We start from the raw sequence: 26060 nt of genomic DNA, 5'->3' as shown, positions 1-26060 counted from the left end.
TAATCGAGCCTCAGTGATTTCCGATTCACTCCATTCTTGTTTGATCACATTTACCTCTCATTTTGGTGAAAAACTATATAGTTTAAATTCTTATGGAATCTATATTAAATTGCACCTCGTACGACTTTTGTTTATTCATAGGTTTAGTGGACACACAATACAATCCTGCTTCTGATGAATCGTCTAAAATCGTCATATGAAATGTAACGTGTAGCGGTCACCCAGCCAAGTGCTGATAACGCGCCGTTGCCTAACTTGCGTGATCAAGAGAGAGACTCTACCACATCATTAGAAAAGCTAGCTCTCTAGCAAGGCAATACAAGATCCCTCTTATACTGACCGCTACATTTCCCCCTGCTCAAGAAAGCTTCGTCCTGAAGCTTAGCGTGAATTCTCTCTGAAAGTTTGGCACTTCTTCACCAACGGCATCCGCCGTTACCAACGACAACCACTCGTTGTTCCGTACATGGACACGAAGCCCCAAGATCCGAAGAGACTCTACCAGAAGAAGGCCCACCAAACACCAGAGTCACTACGCTGCCATCAATTTTGTAACGTGTAGCGGTCACCCAGCCAAGTGCTGATCACGCTCACTGCTGCTTAACTTGCGTGATCAAGAGAAACAGAGAGAGACTGTACCACTTCACTAGAAAAGCTACCTCACAAGCGAGGCATTATACGCTTAGACTGACCGTTACAAAAAGTTAATCACAAGCTTGTATTTTTTACTTTAAAATTCATTGCATATAATGCATCATCATGAATAATTTTTCTCTTAGATATTCTAATATTTCCTATATCGATTTCGTCATATTAGATATAAATTTCAGCATTATATTGTCAGCTTATGTATCATTTATATCATATTTTATAGTTTTACAGGAATTTAGTGTCTACCCAAAATGTCTCTAACTCGTGGTGTGTAATGATTTCAAAGTATTACCAATGTTACACACACTGAGTTAGTATAATTATGACAATGATTAGTGAACACGCCACCACCTTTATGGTCTTCAGTCTCGTGGGGATCTGGGTTAGAATAGATCCTCAGTACCCCTTGCTTGTCGTAAGAGGCGACTAAATGGGGCGGTTCTTAGGATGAGACCGCAAAAACTGAGGCCCCGTGTCAAAGCAGGTGTGGCACGATAAAGATCCCTCCCTGCTTAAAGGCTGAGCATAGACCGAGATTTTGCAGCCCTTCACTGGCAATGGTAATGTCTCCATGTGAGTGAAAGATTCTCAAGCAGGACATTAAACAAAATACAACCAACCTTTATGATCTTTAGTAGTGATTTACAATGATCTTACCACAAAGTAGTTTATATTATAAATTGACAAAGATTTGAAAAAGAATTAGAAAAATATTTCTGATATTAAAATGCACTCTCAACATACTACATACAGCTATCGATGCTCGTTCCTAAGCTAAGGCATTCAATTGTTTTTATTTCCTTTCGGATTGGAATACCACAATCTCTTCCTCGGCATAATGTACACGCCCCTTTAAAATCACGTGACTATGTGGTGTTCTGCCATTTTAAAATATCATAGCTTTCCCTTTGTAATGAATTTCCCCCTGATTGGCGCCAGTTACAAGTTGTCGTTTTTAGTTATTTCGAGGCGAAAAGACGACAAAACGAAAAGGCGGATAAATTGGTCGCTAAGAGAGTTTTCTGTGTCGTTTTTGCATATGTACATCGTCATTTTTACGACTTTTCTGTTGTCGTCTTTTCGTGATTTTTGAGCAAAAAGTTGTTAATTATCGATTTCTCGCGGTTTCTCCTCAAAATAACAAAAAGACGACAAAATTTAAAATGGCGCCAATCAGCTTTTCTTTCATTTGCATGTTGTTTCACGAAGATTTGGCGATATTTCACAATAGAAAAAAAAAATAGTGGAGTATATTTCAGATCACAATAGATGTAAATTACATATTGAATTAGTCAAACCACATTTGATTATAGGTTTGTGTTAATGTTGTGTTTGGGTGTAAGCATGAGCGTTTAATTACAGTGTTTATAGACAGCACTCCAATTACACGATTCATCATGTGACAAAATTTCATATATCTGTAATATACTGTAATTCCACCGAATATTAAGTGTACACAGTTAAGTTTTGTGTACCGGTTACCTCGCTTAGTCCAACCGCAAATAAATATAGCACGGAAGTAGGGGTACGTACTGCCTACGTAATACGGGATTTTAATATTCTTCTTGTACTCGTAATTCATTCTGACAAGGTATTAAGTTCTTCCTTTTCATATTTAGCCAATCGTCTGGTATAACCTTCGACATAATTCATAATAAAGATAAATTTTGTCGCCAATTGAAAGACCAAGGTTCTCTGAATTTAGGATTATTTGAAATAAGTGATTCCATGTCCTCATTTTCAACTATATCAACACCATCCATCTATCTATTTATTTATCCATCTATCTATTGAATGTGTTGATGTGCGCACTCTGTACGACTGCATATGCTAGAGGTGGTGTAAATCAAACGTGGATTCTAAATAATTCTAAAGAACTTTGAGTAAATTTGAAATCGCAAAACTTTTCTCAAATCAACATCAAAATGTATGACTTTTCAACACTTTACACGACCATTCCTCACAATGAATTAAAGACTAGACTTTTTGGCATCATAGACAGTTGCTTCTCCAGCTAAAATGGAAAATGCAAATATTCATATCTAGTGATCAGTTATCCAAAAAAATATTTTGTTAAACACCACTCTGATTCTACACACAAGGAAGTTGAATAAAAAATATTCTAGAGTTCCTCATTGACAATTTCTTCGTGGTCTTTGGTGATTAGGTATTCCAACAGTCTGTTGGAATTCCCATGGGCACGAATTGTGCTCTTTTGTTAGCTGGCCAGTTTTTATATTCTTGTGAAGCAGAATTTATTCAAAACCTGCTACGTGAGAAGAAAATATTTCTTGCTGTGACCGTCAATTCTACATTTAGATATATCGACGACGTATTATCTATTAACGATAATAATTTTCATTCATCTGTCGATTCGATATATTCCTGTGACCTCGAAATAAAGGACATCACAGAGTTGTCCACTTCTGTTTCATACTTAGATATTTTATTGAAAATAGATATTAACGGCAAACTAACAGCTCAACTTTATGACAAACGGGATGCTTTCAGCTTCTCCATAGTCAACTTCCCATATTTATGTCGCAATATTCCATTATCATTTGCATATGGTGTTTATATCACTCAACTGATTCGATACGCAAGAGCTTGTTCTACGTATGGTCAGTTTTTAAATCGTGGCAGGCTACCGACAAACAGGTTGATGGTACAGGGGTTTCAATAGTCTCGTGTATAGTCAGCATTTTGCAAATTCTATGGTCGTTATAACGATCTAGTTTTCCAATACAACCTAAATGGGTCAAATACTGTCTGAAGTGTTTCATACCGATTGTTAGGCCGTTCTTGGCACACTGATTTTGACTACGGATAACTCCGTTTACCTGATCAAGATACAAGTCTTACGGCGGATGTGACCGGTCGATAAGGGATGCTTACTCTTCCAAGGCACACCTGACCCCACCTCTGGCGTGTCCAGGTTCCGTGTTTAACCAAGTCTCTATTTTGTATTGCTTATAGGAATTATGAAAGTGATCACTGTTCGTTATCTTCACCTTTCATTTAAGTGTTTTACACTTAAACACTACATACCAAGTTTGAGCCCACCCTGGGGTCGGAACCCCTACCCTGGGGATCATGAAATTTACAATTGTGGTAGAGGCCTTCCTGCTTTACATCGATATGCATTTACTTTCTCATACACGTGTGCGGTTCTTGAGAAAAAGATCTTTAAAAATTGATAAATTTTAGGCAGTTTTTGTCCGGCCCCAGGGATGCAGGAGTCCTGAAATTGTTAGAGTTGGAATAGTAGTAATAAAAAAAAAAGATAAAAATGTTCATTTGTTAACGCACGTTGCACGACGACGGACGACAACCAATTTGCAATAGGTCAACTGAGTAAACCCATATAACCTTAAAAAATATGCTGGAGTTCCTCATTGAAAATATCTTCGTAGCCTATGTTCATCAGGTCTTCTAACAAATTGTTGGAATTCCCATGGGCACGAATTGCGCTACTTTGTTTGCTGATCTGTTATTGTAATTATTCTTATGAGGCAGAATTTATTCAAAGCCTTTTATAAGGGAAGAAAAAAGTTATTGCTGTGGTCTTCAACTCGACATTTACATCTAAAATGAAAATGGATCAGAAGAAATAATATGAACATGATGTTTTCAGCTGACCACAATTATTTCATTTACACGACAATATCATGTTGTCGTGCAAGTTAATGTTTCTTTATGAATACACATCAGCAGCGTATAAAAGATGTTACAGACTGATAACGAACAGTGATCAATCTCATAAATCTCAAAAGCACTACAAAATGGGCACACACGGACCCCTGGATATACAAGAAGTGGCATCAGGTGACTACGAGGAGTAAGCATCCCTTGTTGACCGGCCACACCCTTCTTGTAGCCTATATCTTGACTATGAATAAGACATAAGAAACCATTCAAAAATAAATTACATTTATTTACCAGGTTCCTGAGTACATCGATGGTCACAATGACCTTATATCAACATTTTGGTTGAGTTATTGGTTGGCATGTGTCTTGAACGCAACAGATATTAAAAGGTTGAACTAGAACTGGTTCCAGACACGGGTCGTTCATTGTCTCGTTTGTTGGCGGACATACACACTCATAACTAACCCCTCTAACCACACAAATCGAGGGTTCGTTACAAATGCCAGGTTTGGCGCAAGGGTCTGTCATTGTGGTAATAGTGGAACCCGTTGGTTGGGTTGAAGTCGATGAATTATCTGTCGGATTCGCAGACGTTGTCGAAAATCCAGTCGTCTGTACAGTTATTTTCGTGGAAAGCGAACTGTGTGCTGATGCTGTAACTGTTGCTGTTGAACGCGATGAATTTGCAGTACTATCGGTTGGTAATGTTGTAAATGATGATGAAGTTGACATTTTGGAGATCGTCGTATTCTTAATTGCCTTTGGTGTGCTTATTGACGGTGATGGCGACGATGCAGTAGTAATCAGTTTTGGATCGATTCTGCTGTTGCAGTATTCTCCGTAAAAGCCTGGATCGCACAGACACTTGTAGTTCCTTCCGTCCGGAACACACATCCCCCGGGCGCAGGGGTTCATGTCACAGGCTGTCAGTTCAATTGTACAGTTGGGACCAGTAAATGGAAGGGTACAGACACAAGTGTGGGAAACAACGTTATTGACGCATGTCCCGTTGTTCAAACAGGGTGATGGCGTACAATGATCAGTGACGTCACAAAGTTTTCCCGCGAATCCTACTGGACATACGCAATGAAAATCCTTCCCTAGCTCTACACATTTGCCTATGATTAAAATAATCAAGAGTATATTGTTCTCATCCAATTACAACTGTATTACAAGAAATACGAGTAGAACTGTCTGCATGCTGAAAACGATGTGATTCATGTGGCTCTATAGTGTTACGTTCTATCATAATTGTACAAAAGTGTAAACTTGGAAAAAACATAAAATAATAATAAAATTTCAGCGCAAAATCACATTCAACGCATTTCGATCCCCCTTACCTCCATTTTCACAAGGACGTAATGAGCAGGGATGACCTCCGGTGCCACAACTGCTGCACTTTACTAAATGTAAAATTAAAACCATAGAATAGCAGAAACCACTTGCCCTGGTGCCTACAGTCTGACAAATAGGGCATGTAAACAACAAAATAATGAAGTAATTATCTATTAATTCTTTCACTATTGATTAAGAATTAATTACTGCTATGAAATTAACAGGCTCTTATTGCTGTTATTAGTTTTAGTAAGTACTTTCTAATTGCCTCATCCGGGATTCGAGAGCTGTCACGGTGTCGGTGAGATTTTTCATTTTATCGTCAACATTCGATGTAATATTATGTATTGCCTCCATTACATCTGAGCTGCTACTCGGTGCAAAATTCTGAAACATAGTTTTCAAAGTAAAATTATTAATGAATGATATGTCTTCAAAGATTTCAGGGAGTCATGTAAGAGATAAATATCCACAGCTGTACTCAATAAAGAGCAGCTCAACATTTGTCTCGAAAGTAGTTTACATTCTTCTCAGAAAATTGATCTTTGATGTGATTTGATCTTTTGTAACTGCACTATTTGTTAACCAGGCATACATATTTGTGGTGTAAGCAGTGTCAAAGACAAAATTTTGAGGGGAAATTCAGTAAATTAGTAGGTATAATATTTCACCAGAAAGCAGTGCAATCGGTTTTCGTTTTGTTCGTACATCGCTCTCAATTTCGGATTCATATAAACACCGTACCCTTGGCGGATTTAGAGGGGTTATTGGGGTTTTACCCCCTCCTCCTTGCTTGATTTTAAACAAGAATTGTCTTCTTTTTTTTTAATATTGAGCCTTTCACCCCCTCCCGAAAAAGTACAAACTTGGGTCGCAACCTCCTTTGAAAATAGAAAGCATGAATTACCTACATGTAGTATAAAACATGAAAATATCTAACACCTTTCTTTGCTCACGTGTACATCAAAACCGGAAATAGGTGCACTACATATAAACGTAAATAAAAATGCTCACGTGTACATCAAAACCGGAAATAGGTGCACTACATATTTATAAACGTAAATAAAAATTTTGAAAATGCGTCACCAATAGTTTTAATTTAAAATCAATCATATACTCTACCTAACGATCCAACGCAAGGGCATGTAATGGAAATTAGCAATTTTTACCTAATGCGAGGTGAAACGATATACATGTATATCTTAATGTTTACACTCCGCAATTCCCGTGCTGATTAATTTGGAGTAATTTCATACAGGTCTGTGTGTTTTGTCATGTGTATGAATCGTACCTGAGGAACTGATACATTCTCACTTGTGCAGCAATAGTGATATAGAGTAGAGTATTCTAATTCTTCTCTTGCATTTTTTAATTGTTTAATGGAAAATGTTTTGTTATTTCATTTTTTTTTCAACAGTGCGCACTATGCTGTCATATTATGACATCATAGTCACAAGAAAACACTCCATATCTATAGATGACTATGCGCAAACTACACGGCTGTTTCATAACGCCATTTGCATGGAAAAACTCAAAGCTTTTACTTGTAAGGGGTTGTTTTTTTCTAGATCACCGAAGCATTTCGTCTTTCTGATTACAAAAAGGAACAAATCCCAGATAAAATCCCATTCAAATGTAAACCAGATAAAATCCCATTCAAATGTAAACCAGATAAAATCCCATTCAAATGTAAACCAGATAAAATCCCATTTAATGTAAACCAGATAAAATCCCATTCAAATGTAAACCAGATAAAATCCCATTCAAATGTAAACCAGAGGTCCTTGAGTCTAAACGGTCCTATTTCAGGTTCAGATTTTGAAGCAGGATCTACAACATGATAACCTGCGATTGGAATGAATCACTGATGACAAAATAAACTTGTGCGATAGTTTTCTCATATCGGATGTTGATAAAGACGTGGTAATAGCCAAAACCTACCATGGATTCCCATTTTCCGGGAAAAGACCTCTTGAAAGCATTATGGACCAAAAATCATTAAACCAGTACAAAAGGGGCGGGAATTGAAACACCGACACAAACGTACTGCTATCTAATCTGATTCTTCAACTATGCCCAGGAGAAAAATGACACCGGACTCCTGACCATGAATCAAATCGTAATGCGTTGATCTTTTCTGGTTTGAGGTGTTATTTAGCTAAATTAAAGAGACTTGATTGAGATAATATCCGGTTTCTATGTCTGATAAATGATTGTACACTTTCTTCTCGGTCAATTTCGAATAATGAAAGTAGTGACAATATAAACTGTACCAAAATCAATGACTTTCTGACAGTGAGGTAGGATAAAATACCATCAGTCAAAGGTTTACATCATCCAAAAGCTTGTTGCTGGCAAAATTGTGATATTTGTCGAATCTTTACCTATGGTTAAACATCGAGTATGAATAAAATTAATGTTACACAAATCACCGGTAATGATGATAGAAAGATATTCAACAAATCGTTCCAGTATATTATTTTAGAACTCTTAGTTTGATGATAGCCTTGTGATTTTGTTCTGTCCTCATTACTTAGCGATTATATGTAATCACTCATTCTTATGAAATGGATAATGCTATGTACGTTGTAAATCCCATGGGGTGTTTTCGGACACCCCACCCCCTAAATCCGTCAATGAATATGTATGTATGTACGTACGTACGTATGTATGTACGTACGTATGTTGTATAACGTAACGTAAGTCAACTGTATATGACATACTGGGTAAAATGACATCTATTTGTATATATGTAAAATGTAACGAATTCGCAAGAGAAACAGAAAGAAGACAGCATAGAAAACATTTTACAGCACCAGAAAGTAGACAACATAGAGAACATTTTACAGCCCAAGAAAGTAGATAGCATTGAGAACATTTTACGGCATCAGAAAGTAGATAGCATTGAGAACATTTTACGGCATCAGAAAGTAGATAGCATTGAGAACATTTTACGGCATCAGAAAGTAGACAACATAGTAAACATTTTAAGGCATCAGAGAGTAGATAGCAATAAGAACATTTTACAGCCCAGGAAAGTAGATAGTATTGAGAACATTTTACGACACCAGAAAGTAGACAGCATAGAGAATATTTTACGGCATCAGGAAAAATAGATAGCATTGTTAACATTTTACGGCCCCAGAGAGTAGACAGCAATGGGAACATTTTACGGTATCAAAAAGTAGACAGCATAGAGAACAGTTTACGGCACCAGAAAGTAGATAGCATTGAGAACATTTTACGGCCCCAGAAAGTAAATAGCATTGGGAACATTTTACAGCACCAGAAAGTAGACAACATAGAGAACATTTTACAGCCCAAGAAAGTAGATAGTATTGAGAACATTTTACGACACCAGAAAGTAGACAGTATAGAGAATATTTTACGGTACCAGAAAAAATAGATAGCATTGTTAACATTTTACGGCCCCAAAGAGTAGACAGCATTGGGAACATTTTACGGTACCAAAAAGTATACAGCATAGAGAACAGTTTACGGCACCAGAAAGTAGATAGCATAGAACAGTTTATGGCACCAGAAAGTAAATAGCAATGAGAACATTTTACGGCACCAGAAAGTAGATAGCATTGAGAACATTTTACGGCACCAGAAAGTAGATAGCATAGAGAACAGTTTGTGGCACAAGAAAGTAGATAGCATTGAGAACATTTTATGGCACAAGAAAGTAGATAGCATTGAGAACATTTTACGGCACCAAAAAGTCGATAGCATTGAGAACATTTTACGGCACCAGAAAGTAGATAACATAGAGAACATTTTCTGGTAAATTTATCAGTGTTTGACCAGGCCATTTTTCATGGTTCATTTACCGAGTAATTAACATAATCTGTGTATGTTCAAGGCAGATGAAAGGACAGAAGATGAACAGCCAAGCTTTTTACAGTTATTGACTGGGAGTTATTGACTAGGTTCGTATAGCCTCGATCAGAATCCCTGACCCAGGTTTCAGAAGTTTCACAATCTTGGTAGAGCATGCTCTCAGTTTTGTTGCTTGATTTTGTTAGAGACCCCACGCTAATCATACCTATGCACACATAGTATCTGTCACGGAGTAAATGCGATTTTTTAAGATTGGATTTTATTTAGAGATTGTATCATTTCAAAAATGTTTGCTCTTGCCCTTAAGCCCCCATGGAGACATGGTCCACAAAATTTACATATTTTATTTCACTTGCCCAATATATTTTATGCGTCTTCTAAATGATGTAGTTAACACAAGGTTAAGCATCAATTCGAAAATATTCGGAAGTTTGATAATACAGCAAAGTTCTCCATAATTTTGAACATGCTTGTCGCTGATTTACTGTAAAGTAAGTACATGTATATTTTAGAGGGTTTTTTAAATCTGTTTTTGTTTGATTTGTGGGTGGTGGTGGTGATCGATCAGTGTCGTCACTCACTCTTACTATAAATAGAGATGATTTAAATAAAACAGCAGTCACACAGAATTTGACATATATAATGTGTGGAGATATAGGCTATATGTAGCTTTGTGACTGACCTCATCTAACCACGCCGCAGATTTTCAGACACAGGGTGAAAGTTTTAACACACTGGTAAAAATTACATGCTAAAAATAGAATAAGATCTGTCTTAAATTTATAGCATGACGTTGACTTACGATAGAAAAGATTGGAATTGGTAGAATTTGCCACCGAGTAATACAACATAAAAATAAGGAAGGCGTGATACAAAATCATAATAATTCTACAGAACAAAATATGCTAGACAATTGCTTTCATTGTATGTGATAATATATGTATATTTAATGTAAGCAATGTTCTATTTATTTGAAAATCGATTTAGATGCACACAGTGATGTATTTTAGCCATTCCGATCTGCAAGCATAATTATCTCAGCCGTTTTGAATGATATCGTAGATATATCCTAAATTATTTGATTCATAAATAAAAATAAAGTAAACCAAGTATAGATTTTAACTAAACGAAACAAGGATCTATATATTAAAGAATGTTGTGAAGTTTCCCTCTACACAACGTTAAAAGCAGACACTGCACGCTACGTATTTTATTGATTTTCTAAATGTTTATCAAAGTTAGTTTGATCCAATCTACAACCGGTTCCGGTGTGAAGACCAATTAATGTGGGGGTGTGACAGTCCTTCAGATTGGTTTAATTGAATCACTTTCAATTTCCGTTCCCTAACTTTCATCCGTATTCTCTCTCTCTCTCTCTCTCTCTCTCTCTCTCTCTCTCTCTCTCTCTCTCTCTTTAATTTAATCAATTCCTTAAGTTACACTTAAGAAGCAGAAAATTATTACAGTTGTTTAAATAGGTATCTTGCTGCTAAATGATCGACGGAACTCTGAGATAATTGAATAATGCTGATTAAACGAAATAAAGGCTTAGCCTACATATAAAACGGCAGGCCGACGAAGCCCAGAAAACTACCTTGACATACAATAATCTGGCAAAAATTATAATGAAATCCTAAATCCTATTCTAGAACCAAAGGATTCACGGAAGAGAAAAACATTATTTGTAATAAACAGCTTTATTATGTTTCTTAGTTTATTGGTAAAGGGAGTTTTTTTTTTTATTCAGCAGATGAATCGTATAAAACACCGCGACTGTTCGTTCGTATTTATTAAATAAGTAAATGACGAAAGATTTGAACTAACATGAGGGTTAGTGGTGTATATTGTGTATAATGACTGTCTTTGCAACCTGACATTTCGTATCAAATATTCTTTTTAATATAAAATTGAAATAACAGGGATATCGTGAGTTTGAGCCCTGTTCGTGCCATGGCCGCGTCAAACATAGGGAGAGCTTGTAGGTGGTGATTGTACCTTCGCCAAACGTACAGCCTTTAGAAATAAGCATCATGGGTCTTATAAACACGAAGGTCTCGTGTCGCGGCAGGCGTTGGTACGATGAAGAACCCTCACTACCACGGCCCTGAGCTATTAAGCATAGGTTTAGATTTGTGGCACTTCACCTACAACTGGTGACGTCTCCATGTGAGTGAAAAATTTTCGACGGGACATAAAACAAAAACAAACAAATAAACTGAAATAAAACTCCCCAATCTAAAGTCCCGAAAATGCCAACTTCAAATTTTAAATAAAATTATTCGATTTAAAAAAAATGTAATAGATAAGCAACAGTACATGAATAAAGTTTGTGACTATAAAAAAAAATCCCACGAGGAACGACCTCAGGTTTATAGATGAACCCGACGTATCAATACGGTATTATGTCTTCCCTTTCCGGGTCATAGAAAGGAGGGGAATTGTTTTAGCCGGATTCCGTCTCCACTTCCGTCTCTTCCATCTTTCCAATATCTTTTGACAGAGCCTTGTGATAATTGGCGTGCGAGTACATCATGATAGGGAGATAGTTTTGTACTATTATGTCCCGCCTACGACATGTTCTTTAATCTAAATTGAATTTATTTTAGCATGCGTTCGTACCCGAACCATCAATTTTCCATTTTTGACCGAGGCTTTCAATATCACAACTCTGTATGCTATAAATTGTCTGTTCTATTACGCTTTTATTGAAGGCTTTCGTGATCTGGTATGTGGATGCAACAAGATATAAAAGGGTGATTGATTGATTGATTGATTTTATATTGTTTACTCTCGAGAATATTTCACTCATATGGAGACGTCGCCATTGCCGGGGAAGGGCTGCAAAATCTAGGCCTATGTTCGGCGCGTACGGCCTTTGAGCAGGGAGGGTTTTTATAGTGCCACACCTGTCGTGACATGGAGCCTCGGTTTTTGCGGTCTCATCTGAAGGACCGCCCCATTTAGTCGCCTCTTACGACAAGCAAGGGTTACTGAGGACCTATTCTAACCCGGATCCCCACGGGAATAAAAAGGTGAAGATAAGGACTCCTGTATGTATAAGGAATACAACAAACACGGACCCTTGGGTATACATAATGTACCTGAGGTGGGATCATATGCTTAGGAGGAGTAAGCATCCCCTGTCGACCGGTCACACCCGCCATGTACCCTATCACACGAACCGCACCATGAAAACACCCTTACGACCTTGATCTCAAGGTGACATTTTGTCGCCCTTTCATCCATAAATTGAGATACTATTATGCAAAAACGAACCTCAACCATCTATATTTCCGCTTCCGTAGCCTACACCCCGGTCACAACATAGCCTATACCCCGGTCACAACATAGCCTACAACCCGGTCACAACATAGCCTATACCCCGGTCACAACATAGCCTACACCCCGGTCACAACATAGCCTACACCCCGGTCACAACATAACCTACACCCCGCAGGCTAAGGTATACTCGGTGTTATATACTAATTGAATTTGGCCCCAACGTTATAAAAGTGTTATCATTTTGAGTACACACACATATATATTTCATGTCATTCATTTTTGAGAATCGCGGTCCTATCAGATGAGACCTTGGAAACCAAGGCCCCGTGTCACGTATGTTGGCACGATAAAGAACCATCCTTGTTACGGCACAGGAAGGGCCAAACCTAGGTCTATTTGGAGCGCTGATGACTTCTGAAAACTATCGAAGGGACACTAAACAGCAAAAAGCATTGCTACATTCCCGTTCTTTTACAAAACAATATCTAGCTCCATACATTAGTACATTACATACTGGTAGGCTTTCGTAGCATATAGTAGCTAAATGTCTATTCAAGTTTACTACAAGTTGAATTCACACTTCCTTCTTGTATACGATATATTAAGATCCATTCAAAAGCCTATTATAAATCAAGTTTCTGAATGGTGAAGATAACGAACAGTGATCAATCTCATACTTCTCACGAGGAATACAAAATAAAGTTAGGCAAACACTGACCCCTGGACATAACAGAGGTGGGATAAGGTGTCTAGGAGGAGTAAGCATCCCTTGTCGACCGGTAATATTTGCCGTGAGTCCTATGTCTTGATCAGGTAAACAGAACAATCCGAAGTCAAAATCAGTTGGCCGAGAACAGCCTAACAATCGGTATGGAATATGTCAGACAGCATTTGACCCAATAATATGTTGTATTGGCAAACTAGATCGTTATAACGACCATAGAATTTGCGAAATGCTGACTTTAAATGAAACTGTTGAAACCACTGTAACATCAACTTGTTTGTCAGTAGCCTGCCTCAATTTCAAAACTGATCATACGCAGAGCAAGCTCTTGTGTATCGAATCTGATTATGGTCATAGGATGTGAAACTTACAGTTACATCTTTTCATTTATATATACGTTCAATGTCTCTGTCGCGTGGCTGATAAATGTACGTCTACGCTGAATTAGCACTAAGGCAATGATTGAGGGAGGCTCATCGGGTATCCCAAGGAGCTGAAACTCGACACGAGGAGCTGCTATTTTTTAAATGAAAAAAAAAACAAACATGAGATTTGTATTTTCTGTTGCACAAAACAATTTATGTAATATTAGATCCGCCACTTGATCATTTGTATTATGAAATCACTACAACGACTGTGACGTCACATCTATCATTCCGGCCGGTTTTTGTATTATGAAATCACTACAACGACTGTGACGTCACATCTATCATTCCGGCCGGTTTTTGTATTATGAAATCACTACAACGACTGTGACGTCACATCTATCATTCCGGCCGGTTTTTGTATTATGAAATCACTACGACTGTGACGTCACATCTATCGTCCCGGCTGGTTTTTGTATTATGAAATCACTACAACGACTGTGACGTCACATCTATCATTCCGGCCGGTTTTTGTATTATGAAATCACTACAACGACTGTGACGTCACATCTATCATTCTTGCCGGTTTTTGTATTATGAAATCACTACGACTGTGACGTCACATCTATCGTCCCGGCCGGTTTTTGTATTATGAAATCACTACAACGACTGTGACGTCACATCTATCATTCCGGCCGGTTTTTGTATTATGAAATCACTACGACTGTGACGTCACATCTATCATTCCGGCCGGTTTTTGTATTATGAAATCACTACAACGACTGTGACGTCACATCTATCATCCCGGCCGGTTTTGGTATTATGAAATCACTACAACGACTGTGACGTCACATCTATAGTCCCGGCCGGTTTTTGTATTATGAAATCACTACAACGACTGTGACGTCACATCTATCGTCCCGGCCGGTTTTTGTATTATGAAATCACTACAACGACTGTGACGTCACATCTATCGTCCCGGCCGGTTTTTGTATTATGAAATCACTACAATGACTGTGACGTCACATCTATCGTCCCGGCCGGTTTTGAACGATATTACGATTTCAATCAAATACACTGCATCAGGCAGGGTAACTTCTACTATGCCGATTCCTACTTTGCATGACGAGGATTGGGGTTAAGCGGAATACTATGTTGGCGCCATATTTATGGGGACCTGTATACTAGAGATGTACCGTAAGAGAATCCTAACTCTAGGATGAAATGGAGATAATCCACAGATAAGATTGTGGTATCATAAAGGACGATTAATAGAATTGTCGAGGTTTTACCGGACGTTAACAATTCCTTGGGTGTAGATGTAGATTAGAATTTTCTCTGTCCTAATCTTTATAAAATGAACGGCTGGGATACTCTCTTGTGTTCACTGTTATTAAGTTCTGGGTGGTTTTATATTTCATTAGATTTATATCTACCTGTTTAGTGAGGTTGCTCTGTAGGTCTTCGATCATTTGACGGTTGTCGTAAATACTCTTGGTTTCGGTATGAATGGTATGCCATAATTTTGAGAGTTCCACCTCGTTATTGGACACTCGTTGTGTGTCGCCTTTCAAAACATCCACTGTCGCTTTCATATGACAAAAATCCTCCTCAAAAGCTGGTAGCAAAAAAAAAGTTTAAGCAATCACATCTCATCAAAATTGTTATTTTCACCACTTGTATTTTTGCTATTTGTATTGCATTTGTATGATATTGGACATTATTCTCTTGAAAAGGTTTAGGGTTGGGATATCAAACCAATCTACGTGAATTTTTGTGTATATTTTCGTTTAAGAAAGTACTAATTTCCCTCTTTTAATTGATGACGATTTGGGAAAGTGTCGTAAAAACAGGCCAAACTTCATGTTTCTGACGAAGACATCCTCAAGATTTTCAATTGTGTAACATGCAGAAATTCTCAGGTCAAGTATCTCTTCAAATTTCAAGGGTGGTATTATATATCTGAAAGAGTTTTAATTTATTGGATGTACCCTTTGCACAGATCATTGACATGTTTGTTTTCGGAATAAATTGATATACATAAAGATGCCAAAACGATGATGCACGTGTATTACATGTACAAAGTCCGACAATAGAACTTCTATTCAAAATTCATTAAACAGGATCAAGGTTAAAATTGCCTTTTTATGACGCCTTTTTTTTAAATTTACAGACAACGGACAGCAGTCCAACCCATTTTGTATTATTTATCATATAGACATTGCTAAAATTTAAATAAATTGCTAAGAAACACTTATTATTAGATTGATGTATCTTATATTACAGTAGTAAAATGTCGTTCAGCTGATCAAGCTTTTTTTTTCGTACTTTTTTTTTTTGGCTATACAATAAAGAAATATAGAATTAACTCATTTTATCATGTAACGTTTATAAAAAAAAATTTGATTAGAGATGTTTGGATAGCACATGCTACTGCTAAACATATATGTCTTTATTTTAACTCTAGTTTAAAAGTGTGCACTCTAATGATGGCCGATTATTTAACCGAATTTGTGTTCCTCTGTTTGAAACATCTTCATAGGTAATTCATTTAAAACAAATGTTTTCTCTCCTAATTTTTTATAATCAAAACATGAGATTTTGAATTAACAACTGCATTTGAAAAATCAGTCAGTTTTTTTTTTAAATCTTTATCCGGAATTCAAAGTCTTGCCTGACCTTCGTATCCTATTTAAAAATCATTTATTGATATGCATATAATCTTCTTCTTTTTTTCATACTAAAAAAGTGTATAAAATTTTACATTCGGTATAAAGACAAATTCTTACAGAAATAATCAAACAACCTTGGACCAGTTTTAAATAAGGGGTTGCTGTCAGTTGTTTACGGTGTTTTTAGTTACCCTATTTATCGTGTCAATGACTGTCTTGGACTATTTTCAGACAACAGGCAGACCTATGGTCGTCTACTTACTGTCGGAGTGGACCTGGCAGGCCTGGGCTGCGACTGTCCCCAGGAGACTCAACAAGACAACCAGCGGCGCCATTCTTATTGGACCTCTGGTGCTCCGTGGACCGGTTATCTGGGTCAATCACAAGCCCCTTATCACTACTAAGTATGTTATAATATTGCGTGAGGTCTGTGAGAATTACAGGTTAACAGATCTTGATGGTGAGTGGGCGTCACGGTGTCATTGTGATTTTTTCCCCATATCGCTTCCAATATGACTAGAATTTCATTTTGAAGAAAGAGTTATTTAGTTACATATACTCCATGGAGTAGGCCAGTTACTTACTATCTCGTAACTGTAATAATCTCTACCTGATTTTTTCCCCCATGAGGTACATCTCTGTTTACTAACAGATCGCTGATAATTTGTGTTCATATATTGTACTTCATATCTGTATTTAGATAATATACATGTACATGCATTTATCTAGAATTGTCGCTTGCAGGTTCACTGTTAAAAGTTTCATTGTAGTAAAATTCTACATTTTCCAGGCGTAAATAAATATACATATCTGATTGATCGACCACGTAATTCAGTTATTCATCTAGGTACTTCAACAATTTCTACTCTAATAGAAAAGAAGTAAATTTTCCTTTTAAGGATCCTTTTTAATTCATTGCAGAACAAATAAAATGATTGAATTTCGAATAATTTTTTTAAACTTGTGTATTGAGTTAATGAAATGCTCTAGATTGGTGTATGTATACAGTATGTACACAAATTGTTTGCAATCAAATCGTGCCCCTTGATATCACTTATTTCCTATCTGACCTTTCTTTACTGACGCAGTAGGGGTGACTATTAGGTTACGCGAGAGATGATGGGTCGTTCTGGTGTCTGTCTTCAATAAAAACAATTTGTTTGTAACAATACGAGAAATATAGAAATGTTCCTACAGTATTGTAAACTGATTTGGTGTAAGACACGGGATGCAATGAGAAGGGCACATTTCGCATCCAGATAAGATGGCAACCCAAAGGCGTCATTCTTTTTAATTTTCTATTTCAGTGTAACAGCCTATGGTTGGATCGATGTACCATTTTCATTTCCAATTTATTATATTATTGATTTGTTTCCAGTCAAATTTTCGCTGCCAGCATTTTAACCTCTGTATTTCTATCGTTAAACAAACTCAAAACATAAAACACCTTTTGTGTCTGTTCAATAATGACGTCACACACTCCAATGCTGAGCGTGCTCGACTGCTAATCTGCAATAACTTCTTTGATGGATCAATTTGTAATTGCTCGAATACACCTTCACAATAAAAAGTAATCCACGACTTGCAGGGGGTGCGATCTGTTAGCAATTAAAAGATGAGAGGGAGGTGGTTACGAGAAAGATAATAATCTGATGCGTTTTACGCAAATTTGATAAACATCTATTAATTTTTTTTTCTTCTTTCTCCTACCAATAATTATGAACCCACAAATCTATGTATTATGGAATATAGGTCACCCGCACTGACGACTGTTAACCTTTTGATGTTTTGATAAAGTGTCAAGGTCATTTAAACAAAAAAAGGGGGTTAAAACAGGTGCATTTGTCTTAGAACATGCGAAAATCTTTCCCTTTTTTATTGTTTGCACTTTCGCTGCGAGACGAAAAGTATTGTTTTCCTTTGATTTTGGGTGTGGAACGTTACGAGGACCAGATGCATTATTTATTTCATCAACCGTTATATCACAACAGACTGGGTTCAGTCTATTTCACAGATGAGAGAATTACGTGGGGTGATAGGATTTTTTCAATTTACCAATTTTCTGTTAAAGATTATGAAGATTTAAGTTATAAAATGTGAGTAAGACAGCAGATTTTCGCTTTTGCAGATAGATAAGAAGGATTATTGTATTATATCCATTATCAGTTTTATTAGATTGCACGGCGATAGTCCTACTGAGCGGGAAAAGATGAGGTTCTTTACCACATCAAACAATGGCCTGATGTGGCTCAAACTTCATCAAAATGGAATGAATTTTCAAATAGGATGAAAGGGTGTCTCGTACTATTGTAGATTGTAGGTAAATCTAACAAAGATAAGCCTGTGTGTAACCTATTGGTATATATCACGTGTAGTACCGTTATGTACTCACTGTTCACCAATAGACGAGAAGATGTCCTACCAGAAACCGAATTAAACGTAGTCCCTTCGATAGACAGTATCCACTGATCCAATATATTAAAAATGCACATCAGCATAAAGATGTTGAAAGAAAATAAGAAGACTGAGGGGTAAATATATTCAAAATTATAATCCATTAGTTGCTAGTTTCTTTAGACCTGATACCCACTGACAAGTGTATGATTTATTGGTGCATCGTTGCAACTTTTTTTTTTTAAGATGAAGGTTTTAGTATATATCAGATAATTTGTATATAATAATTCAACTTCTCAAGGTTGCGAAAGGTCTTTGGAAATATGACCTTTCTATTGAAAATGTACAGATAATTCAACAGAGGCTAAATATACAAAAGCCTGATAACGTTTAGTCTTACCGGTTGCAATTATGGATAAAGATATTGATAAAATAATCCGTGTTTCTCATCAAAAAATGTTGCAGACATGATTTATCATTTCAACAAAAGATTTGATTTGCATTAGAGAAAAAGAATGCAAAATCATAAGATGGAGAATAAATCCTCACAAAAAATTACAGACTGGTTTTGTTTCACTATGCCTCTGAAGAAAGAAAAAAAAAATTCGGATATTTTTACAAGATACCTTGAATTTCAATTTTTAAAGCATTTGATATTGATACTATTTACTTTTATTTTTTGGTCCAAGAATGAAATATTTTCCTTCCTGTGGAATCTTATGTATAAATGTTAAGAAAGTGGAGCACAAAAAAAAAAAAAAAACACACACAAAAAAAAAACAACAACAAAAAAAACATTTGAATTTTAGCCTGAACCTATATTCCAAACAGAAAATAAAACACCATTACAAGGAAAAGAAAAATATGCACAGTATGCAAAAACTACCACAATTTAAAGTGAGAAAAACTCTGGTGTACACACTGATTAAACACAATCATACATGTATTATATGTATATATATATATAAAATATTTACAAATTCTATAGAAGATTCGCATAGCACTGTATACACGCTGTGATTAAGTTATTAATAATTCAAATAAAAGGAATGGGATATTGACATTTAATAGTAAAAACGTTGCAAACGATGATATAAATTTTAAAAACGCATATCGTGATCGATGGAAATCGAAAGTGGTTCACATGAGAGTAATTAACGCACATTATAGTGCAGGTCGTGGTCTGCATTGATCACGTCCATTGCTTTAGACTATTATTTTTTATTCATTTATAAAGCGCAAAATTACACATAGTTTCTATGCGCTGATTTATTGATTGATTACGGTTTTACGCCATATTTTAATCATTTTACGGCGGTCGATTGGTTTAGAAAAGTGTGTTACAGACAAACAAACCCCGTCAAACTCAATATTGTAGTAAAGAAATACGACTAAAATCTTTAGTTCAAGTGGGACATCATACTCAGTGCAATGTCACGTTCATTTGTCATTGAAATGTACGGTCACGTGGGGTGTATACATGGTACGAAAAGTTAAGTCATCATTTTACTTTAAAATTCTAATTCTTATAAACACATTATCGTTGAGGAAAGCTTTGTAAATTATATATATATATATATATTAAAAGTTTATTCGGTACAGTTGTAAATAGGTAATGAAAATTAGAATGACACATTCCATAAAAAACAATCATTTACTGCTAGCGCTTTCTCCATGTCTACATTCAAATATATTTGAACTGCCTGACCTATACTTACATATATGTATATTTTCATATATATATATATATATGTAAACATTGTACACATTGTGTCTAAGCGTGCTTCTGGAAGAAAATCTGCGTGAAAAATAGTCATTATTTTCGAATTCAAACTACCAGAAATTGGAGGGTAATATCTTCCTTTAAATGTCGTAGTTCCGAATCTAGGTGAACAAGTGATGGTATCGATCAGCGATCAATCTCATAAATCCTGTATAAGATACAAAATTAAGAGAAGGGCAAACACGGACCCCTGGACAGTAGGTCATTTTTGTGGAATTAAAGATAAGTATATTGCTGCATCGAGATTCTTACGCAAAATGCTTCATTTTAAAACACATGCAATGTCAATTTTTATAGGAAACTAGAGTTTTGGTCACTCATATTCTAAATCTTAGGAATATATGATACCGGTATTCAAAAATCTGCTAGAGGTGAAATGGCAAATGTGCTGTTTTAATTTGCTAAACAGGAACTCCAGAGCTCTTAATCAATCGAGATGCTTGTGGTCCAAGATGATCATATAACAATAATGAAAAAGGCATAGAGATCACACATGTTGTTGGGTGTTTTTGGGGCGTGACTGTGATATAAGAAGCAAACTGTATGTTTATTTATATATCGGAATTAAGAAAAACACTCTGCTGTAAATGTTGAACGAAAGACCAAAACTATTCTGATTTCTAAATGATTCCCCGTGAAACATAGTTGGAAATAATTGATGTTTTACACGTATCTGAAATGCATATTGTAGTGTCTCATTTTCCGATTTTATGGAAGGAGATTGAAAAAGTATTATATGATGACCTTTTCAGTCTGTAAAATTGAGTTTGATATTTACTGTTTTTGTACCAATATTGCACACCCATTGCGTAGTATCAATAATGCGCATGCGGTATTTGAAATACGGATACATAAAATTTCCAAAAAGAAAGTCTTGATATTTTCAGAAACAGAAAGACCAGATTGTTTACTTTTCTGGTAATTAAAGCTTATAGTTGTTAATTAAAGTTTATAGTTGTTAATTAAAGCTTATAGTTGTTAGATGCTGTCAGTAGTGGAATTTTTGTTTTTCCATAAAAATATATATCTTATAAGATATAGAACAATGCTGCCTTTCTGAGTGACAATTGGAATGATTAAGAATGCTTATTACTTAATTCTAATTAATCACCATAGTATGACTATAGAATACGTTCAGGGGACCATGCATACATTGTACAATGTATATTGATAAGAAAGTTCACAGCAATTCCCAGTCTCTTGAATCCCAGTTATGTATTCAAAGATATTTTTAAAAAACAAAGTCAAACTGTCGGTATTTTTCTTTTGATTATTGTAGATCGGATTTAATCATAATCTCAATAACTGTCGGCATTTTTCTTTTAATTATTGTAGATCAGATTTCATTATTATCTCAGTATAAGAGGATAGCCCGCAAACAGAGTTTACTTTGAAGTGCAAAAGTAAATTGTCTTATGCACTTTCTTTCAAAATGCATGGCCAATCAAAGATTTTGAAAATATAGAGGGGAAAAAAAGAGTCCTTGTGATTTTAACATTATATGATAATCATGGTAGATTTATACACATCAATTTGCTAACTCCCATTTAACCTTATATGGTTGTGATATCTTTGCATTCAATCGAGTTTTTCCCTTCAATCTTTCTCTGCGATCTGTTAATGAGCTTCCTTCGTATAGATACAAAGTAAATCATTCACAGTAAACCGTCGTTACCCATAATTCCATTAAACCCGCGTTACCCATAATTCCATTAGAATTAGTATCAGATATATGCAACACTGCAGTTTTATTTGATCTGTTTTACTACCGTGTCTCCATTTGATACGACTAATGTCTGTAATGACATCATTACGTACACTACTTGAACACCTCAAAGACGTCAGGATAAAATATTGCTACTCTGGCTAAAGAGTAATATTGCTTCCCTCGTATTTCGGAAGAGCTCTCGCACGATAGAAAGCGAACAAACATAAGCACTTAAATGCTTTTTTGAATGATATTTTATCACTTAAATGCATGCCATCCTGTTAAGTGCAGCAATTAGTAAAGCAATATATTTGCCTTAAGCTTTTCCTAGCATGCAAAGTTCCTTGTACAAACAGTTTATTTGCATTGATCGTTACACCCTGTATTCTTCATTAATCACGCGCCTGTAATTATATACATTAAATCGTTGTTCCTTTCGCTCGATTTTGATTTAAATAACATCGATGGATGTCGTGCAAATATAAATTAGGTCCAATGAAAAAAAACCCGGCATGAATATTTTGTTCAAACATTGCGTGCCTAAGTAGAGATATACGGAATAAAGTTTGTTGCACATTTAACTGAATTTTAACATTTGTTTTTATCACAATACGGCTTTGTAACGACAGTCGTTCTAATAAAAAAATAAATAATTTGATTGCTTTGACTTTTCCGGAACTCATATCTTAATTTCATAAGAAGATTGCAGACTTTAATTCTAAGTAGATAATTGAAAACTAATGAGTTATTGTCGTAGAAGTTGGTATCTACTTCAATATTACAAAATCGGGCATCGACATCATAGATTTATATTGAACATGTTTAATTAATTAGCGATCTATATGTATATAAACTATGGAAATAAATCAGGTATGGAGACCAACACAATAATTGATTCGAACCATATAGATTTAATTTAGGTAAAATTTACCTGAGACTTTTCTTATTACAATATTTACAAACAATTAAAATAAATACAATATATATTATTTACAAGTCAGAGATTCATCACCCACTCATGTGAAATTGTATTGACGACTTCATAAAGTTGCTAAGACGCCATGACGCTAGCGAAGTCACAATCCAAAGCATGCTGCCTATGAGGTCAATCAGATACCCTGTACTGAAGGTATAGCACACTTTCCCTCCTCTACCTGTATTGCAGACCGAAACGTCCGAATTTTTTTCCACTGGAGTAGAACCGTCTTAGAAGTCTTTGGATATCGACTCGTCTGTATAATGATCTGTGAAAACGACCTCTAGAATGGGTGTTTGCTTTCATTTGTTTCAAAAACGAATTATGTAAAATTCTACGTTGAAGAGGACCAACACGTCTTTGCAGAGATCTAACTGAACGTCCATATCGAAGACCCATGGTGCCATATCCACCATATGTAGAGTAAAAAGCGCGTAAAATTGCCTGGAGGCGCGGGTCTGAATAGTCCTGATACGCGCGCTTTTGTCTGTTTGAAAGATCAGAGGAGTGAGCCACGGTGTTGTGAATCAGCGTCATCAGCCATTCCGGCGGATTATCGGGTAATGGCAGGATTGGATAACTCAAGTCCTCATCAGAATTCAACAAGTTTTCATAGTTCACAAGAAATTGTCCGGGAACATGCACATCTTCCGCGTCAGCCGGGACGGCGATATCATCGTCCTTAACATCAGTTAATGAGAGTGGTGACGCGGATAGTCTGCTCGTCACTCCGAGAAGGCACACGAAGTAGAGGAACTCAACCATTCTGAAAATAAATATTTTTTATTCAAATTAATATGTTTATTCACCTTAAGATTATAAGCATTTCAGAAAGCATACGTAATTCGCTATTGAATTAAATATCGAAACCATCATGCCAGATATGTCATACAGATATTTGCCTACCTACATCACTCCACGAGCAATTATACAGTAAGTGTATTAGACGAATTTCACACGATTTTCTAGTATTTATAAGTTAATTAGGGGAGGGGAAATCGCTCAGTGGTTCCGGTCATTACACTGAAATTGTATCTTAGATTGTTGTCAATACCACAATTTGTGTGGAAACCGCCAGCACTTCAAACAGTTACATTTCCCTTTTCAAAAAGGACTGTCTTCAAAACAAAACACTTTATTACTTCCCCCCTTGCTTATCGCGAAGTATTGTGTTCTTCCTTTATAAATACGTCCACTTTTCTGATCTTCATATTCGCCTTATATTTATTCTCAATCAAATTGCAAAAAAGCTGTACCACTCATCAGTAGAATTTACTTATAAATATTTGAAAGAAATAATTTTTTAAAAATCGCTTTGATTTTTGTCCGAAAAATAAATTTACGAGATTGAAAATTTATGTTCTCCTTTAAAGTTTATATTTTTACGAATGTATGATTTACTAAGCAATTTTCTGCGTGTACTTTTTAATTGCATTAAACAAAATCAAGATTATTTATTTCAAATCAAATCAAATCAAAATTTATTAAAAAAAAAAAAAATGACACAAAGATTATTTATTTCAAATCAAAATTTATATATATAAAAAAAAATGACACAAATTCTAAAACGAAATAACAATGAACCTACCTTATAATTGTAATGAAAATGATGAAGGCAATTAAAAGATCCCTTTAATAATTTTCTTGGAGACGTGGTATAGGTTTCTTCGTTGCAGTCTTAACAGATTCTGGTCCGGACATCACATGCAGGGTACGTTTATAACCGGTTTGCGAGGGGTTGTATAAACACCTCCGCAGGAGGCAGACATACCGCGGTTATCGTCAGTCCTGTGATAACGGACAGTAGGAGAAGATTCTTTCAATGATAGCTGTAGATAAAGCCGATCGTGGACCTTATTGACTCTAAACACTCAGAATATGCCAATAATTTCATCCGATTTACGGCGAAATCTACGCGGAAGTCTCTCTTCAGCGGTAAAACTCGGTTGTCTCTTCCAGAAGGTGAAGTGTGGAAGTGATTATTTGACGAGTTTACAGAAGGTTTAAAAAGTTAACTCGACTTCAAACGTTGTTGTCAAATGGTGTAAATCATGAGCAATGAAAACCCCAACGCAGGGCAAGAGGTTTATATACGCTACAATAATATGAACCCCGCTGAACTGGACCGCAGGCAATTTTTACGAGAGATAGTGATATTATGTAAACACCGATGTGCTATATAAATGTATAAATGCTCGTAAATTTTTCAAATAAAGACTGATTGCATCGAAAGCCTTCTCTTGGTTTGATGAAGGCAATAAACTTTGGAAAGTTTAAATTTGTGTTTTTGCCTCTCTGGTTACAGTTTTTTCTTCTATATTATCGCCTACTGTGATGAAAATCAAACAAATTTGTCATCACTTGGCACGAAAAATTTTCAATCCATCTCTCATCTTGAAAAATGGCGTAAAGAGTGAAAGTAACGCCTTTTAGAAGTTAGACTTTGAGAAACAGAAGCGTGTCTGTTCACAGGGCGCTACTTTCCCGTCTCAAGTTACTTATTGAAGCTAAGTGTTGACAAGATGTCGGGGTTATTCTTGATCCTGTGAGCTTATTTGAACATTTTGCAGATGCTCTTTGCAAATAAAACGTTATCATATAAATGTGATATACTGCTGCATTTCCTGTGATTTTTGTCGTATTGTTTAACATTTTATTCAACAAAGATTTCCTGTATTC

General features: G+C 35.9%; 1 protein-coding gene and 1 long non-coding RNA gene across 2 annotated transcripts; both read right to left on the bottom strand.

The window, feature by feature from the left end:
* Positions 1-4564: 4564 nt before the first annotated feature.
* On the bottom strand, positions 4565-16928 carry LOC125646876 (fibropellin-1-like). Its single transcript, XM_048873474.2, has 5 exons — positions 16783-16928; positions 15285-15466; positions 5892-6021; positions 5640-5702; positions 4565-5417 (listed from the first exon to the last, which is right to left on the bottom strand). The coding sequence occupies exons 1-5, from the start codon at positions 16853-16855 to the stop codon at positions 4630-4632; spliced, it is 1236 nt and encodes a 411-aa protein (XP_048729431.2). The 5' UTR covers positions 16856-16928; the 3' UTR covers positions 4565-4629.
* Positions 16929-23296: 6368 nt separating this feature from the next.
* On the bottom strand, positions 23297-25480 carry LOC125646895 (uncharacterized). Its single transcript, XR_007359921.2, has 2 exons — positions 24970-25480; positions 23297-24147 (listed from the first exon to the last, which is right to left on the bottom strand). It is a non-coding gene; the product is annotated as an uncharacterized LOC125646895 (long non-coding RNA).
* Between the last annotated feature and the right edge of the window lie 580 nt (positions 25481-26060).

The sequence above is a fragment of the Ostrea edulis genome, chromosome 6, assembly GCF_947568905.1.
Source record: "Ostrea edulis chromosome 6, xbOstEdul1.1, whole genome shotgun sequence".
NCBI lineage: Eukaryota > Metazoa > Mollusca > Bivalvia > Ostreida > Ostreidae > Ostrea > Ostrea edulis.
The sequence above is the reverse complement of the archived record's forward strand: the minus strand, read 5'-3'. Positions and strand labels throughout refer to the sequence as shown.

Coding starts and splice junctions, on each gene's coding strand:
- LOC125646876 (XM_048873474.2), bottom strand. CDS start 16,855: ATGGCGCCGCTGGTTGTCTTGTTGAGTCTCCTGGGGACAGTCGCAGCC. Junction 15,467..16,782: donor CTGCCAGGTCCACTCCGACA/GTAAGTAGACGA, acceptor TTTTGCTACCAG/CTTTTGAGGAGGATTTTTGT. Junction 5,703..5,891: donor CCGGATGAGGCAATTAGAAA/GTACTTACTAAA, acceptor TTTTACATTTAG/TAAAGTGCAGCAGTTGTGGC.